We start from the raw sequence: 3,622 nt of genomic DNA on the forward strand, positions 1-3,622 counted from the left end.
GGTTCCTGGCAGCGTCCGCTTAGCCCTGGGCTCAGGGACCAAACATTCTCAGGACGCAGGACTCAGTTCACCAGCGGCCTCTGTCCCTTCCAGAGCAGGTTCCCACCTTCTGTGGACCCTTGCCTGCGAGGACAGCATTGCTCCTGGGCTGTCACCGAAGTTTCTTTGGGAGTTACACCACTATCTGAAGATAAAACACACCTTGGAAGAAGACCAGTGAGAAGCAGACACTAAGGGAAGGGTCCCTTTATTAAACAAAGCAAAGAAAGCTCAGATCTCTGAGCTGGCGAGCGGCCATGGGGGATGGCAGATGAAGCCTGGAGTCACAGGGGTGTGATTTTCTGACTCGAACACAAAGATTCCTCTTCACCAGTGGCTTCTGTGCTGCTGCAGCTCCACAATGGTCCGGGGGACTGAGGTCATCTTCCGAAGCCACAGAGTCAAGGCCATTCCACCTCAGCTTCTATGGGACGCTTTAAAGACACAACTCACTCCCAGGACAGTCCTTCTGGGGCACTGGCGCCCAGGAGGATTGAAGCTTCCAGTGTAAGTTTCCTCCCTGATGAAAACGCCAGAGCCACAGCTCCACCACGGAGGCCCTGGACAGAATGGGGACCCCTGTTGTACAGTCCTACTTGCGGCTCCTTCCAGGAGCCTGGGTGCCCTCCATGCTCCTGCGGGCTTAGGCAAGGCGGGCTCTGCCAGAGGCTGTGAGAAGCCGAGCTGGCACTGGGAACAGATCAGGCTGAGCTCAGGGACAGGACACTGGGGGAAGCGGGGAGATGCTGCTGAAAGGCACTGAGCCAGGCAGGCCGCAGAGAGCAAGGCATGCAGGACTCTAGGACTGGGGCACCCACGAGCGTGCGCTTTCACCAAGGTACAGCTTGTTATCTCTGACCTCTGACCTCTGAATGCCCAGGGACCTGTGTGTGTGTGTGTGTGTGTGTGTGTGTATGTGTGTTGGTTTTTTTGTGTAGTGTATGTGCATATGTGGTCAGTCTCTGGGTGTGGGATATATCTCTGTATGATACAGTGAGAGTTTGTGTATTTGTATGGTGGGTGTTTGTGTGATGTGTGTGTGTCTGCATGTTGTCTTATTTGGATATGGCATATGCTTCTGCCTTTGTGTGCTTTATATTTGTGTATTGTTTGTAGGTGCATTTGTTTGTGCTGTGATGTGTTTATACATTCATATATTCCTTTTTAATGTATGGTGGGTATTTGCATGTCTGTGTGATGTGCCATATGGCTGGGCTGTCTTTGCATGTTTTATGGTGAATTGCGTGTAGGGTGTTGGTATGTTTGTGTGTTGCTCTGTGTCTGTATTGAGTGTAGTGTATAGGTTGATGTGCTGTGTTGTGTGTATGTGTTTGTGTGGTGGGCTGCCTCTGTGTGTGTGTGTGTGTGTGTGTGTGTGTGTGTGTGATGTGTGTGAACTTCACTGGGTTTTGAGGGTAACTGAAGAAAACCAAGGCAGGCAGAAGCAGAAGCGAGCATCGCTAGGCACTGAAGGGAGGTGGAGGGGCTCGTGTTAACCTGTTAATTTATACCACGGCTCTGTACAAAAATAAAAAGGTTCTTCTAGATTAACAACTTAAATAAATATCTGATAGAACATTCTTTCCCGTTTTCATAGCTCGTCCTTGGGGTTGACGCTCAGTTCACGCTTCCCTTGCTGTTCTCGGTCCAGAATGGCAATCACTTCATCGGCCTTTATTCGCTCCTGCAAAAAATATAAGTGAAACGTTTCTGTTAAGAGCAAGATAACCAGGCCTGGTGGCAGACGCTTCCTGAACGCTCCCAGGCCTTGGTCTGCACATGGACGGGCGCTGAACCCGTTGAGGACTGAAGCTCTTCACTCCTAGGGGTCCAGGCCTGACACGCTGATGTCCTCAGCGACTCCCTTCCAAGGTTTGGTCCCTGCAGAGCTGCGCTGCGTGTGCAGCCGCGTCCTCCTCCGGCCCCCTCAGGACCTCCCTGCCACCTCCACCAGGGCCCAGTGGTCAGGCTGAGCTCACTTTTGGTTGCCCACAGATTTCTTCTGCTCTTTTCATGTTCTGACCTCCACTTGCCTTCAAAGCCTGACCACGGTTTCTTGCTTCTGATAAGTCCTCTGGGCCTGACCCTTCTCCAACTCCTGTCCCTCTGACTTCGAGGCTCAGCACCATCACATTCTTTTAGGCTAAGGTTCTCAATCCTGGCACTACTGACATTTGAAATCTGATGACCTCTGCTGTGTGGGGCCACCCTGTGCACCATGGCTGTATGGCTACACCCCAGCCTCCATTTACTACAGGGAGCCAACAATGTCTTTCAACACTGTGACAACCAAAAGGTCTTCAGATGTTTTCCAATGCCCCTGGAGGGCAAGTGCCTCTTCAGGAAAAGCCCTGGCTTTGGCCCTTATCTTTTAGCTTAGTTGTTCAGAAGCTTCCATGTTGGTCTCCTTAGTTCACAATTCCAAGGCTCCTCATGGGCCCTGCTTCCTTAAAACTGACTATATCCCTTCTCGCCCAGAGATCCCAACACTGTGAGGAGCTCCAGCTGTGAGGGGTTCCAGGCTCTGTTTTCGCAAGGTCATTATGAAAAATAAACTGATTCAAACCGCTCTATCCTCTGTAGCCTTATTTTGTCTCCTTCCCTCTCCTCGCCAACTCTGTACATTTTCAGCTGAGCTCAAGGACTGAAGAGACAGGATCAAAGAGAGCAATCTCTGAAGAATTCCCCAGTCCCTGTCTGGATGAAGTGCTCTTCTGGACTCTCCATAGCTTCTCCTTTCTTCTCTTCCACATCCCTCCTCATGGACCCCATTGGTCAACCTGAAAATCCACCTCAATCTTGGCACTCTTTTTACCATCTCTCTTATTGCTAGGCCACGGGCATACAGTAGCTATGCCAACTTTGTGGATCCGATCATCTCTCAGCACTGGAGACTGAGTGGAAGGAAAGGGGGCAAGTATCTTCCTATCCTTTGGAATGAAACTCCCATTTCTTACTTGAGCTAAGTAAGAAATGGGAGTTCCAGTTCCCGTCTTTTTTGTGTTCTCTTTTCTTTCCACTCCCTTGCTTACAGCAACATCTTCCAGCCACTGCTCCATGTCTTCCTTTCTTCCCTTCTTCCTCCCGCCCTCCCTTTCTCCCTTTCTTCCCTCCCTCTCTTCATTTTTCCTCTTTTCTTTCCTTCCTTCACTTGTTTCTTCCTGTTTGTCTCTTCTGGCATTACAATGTGCATTGAACCCACAGCTCCACAACAGACTCTACCTCTGAGTTACAACCCCAGGCTCCTTGTTTTTCCTGATTACTTTAAGGACTCTTTCTTCACTGCATCTTTGCCAGCTGTCCTCTTCCTGGAACACCCCGCTCCAGGGCTTGTCTTTCTGCATTCAGGTTGTGGCTTATAATATCAAGTACTGGGAGAGACTTCGCAGTTTACTCATTGTCTTAGTTACTCTTCTCTCGTTGTTGGGACAAATACCCGACACTCAAAATGAAGGAAGGAAAGGTTTATTTAGCTCACAGTTACTGGAGGTTTCAGTCCATACTCAGCTGGCTCCAACGCAGAGCAGCACATAGCAGAGGGCAACCTTTCATGGCAGCGGCAAAGAGCAAGAGAGCAAGGGAG

At 50.1% G+C, this 3,622-nt stretch overlaps 1 protein-coding gene across 1 annotated transcript in view; it reads right to left on the bottom strand.

Moving 5' to 3' along the window:
- Positions 1-230: 230 nt before the first annotated feature.
- The window catches only part of P3h2 (prolyl 3-hydroxylase 2), a 174,467-nt gene continuing 171,075 nt past the window's right edge, over positions 231-3,622 (bottom strand). Inside the window, exon 14 of the mRNA XM_023700931.1 lies at positions 231-1,723. Coding sequence (XP_023556699.1) covers positions 1,631-1,723 — 93 coding nt within the window. The 3' untranslated portion in view covers positions 231-1,630. The remainder of the gene's footprint in view (positions 1,724-3,622) is intronic.

This window comes from Octodon degus, unplaced genomic scaffold, assembly GCF_000260255.1.
Source record: "Octodon degus isolate 3935 unplaced genomic scaffold, OctDeg1.0 scaffold00128, whole genome shotgun sequence".
NCBI lineage: Eukaryota > Metazoa > Chordata > Mammalia > Rodentia > Octodontidae > Octodon > Octodon degus.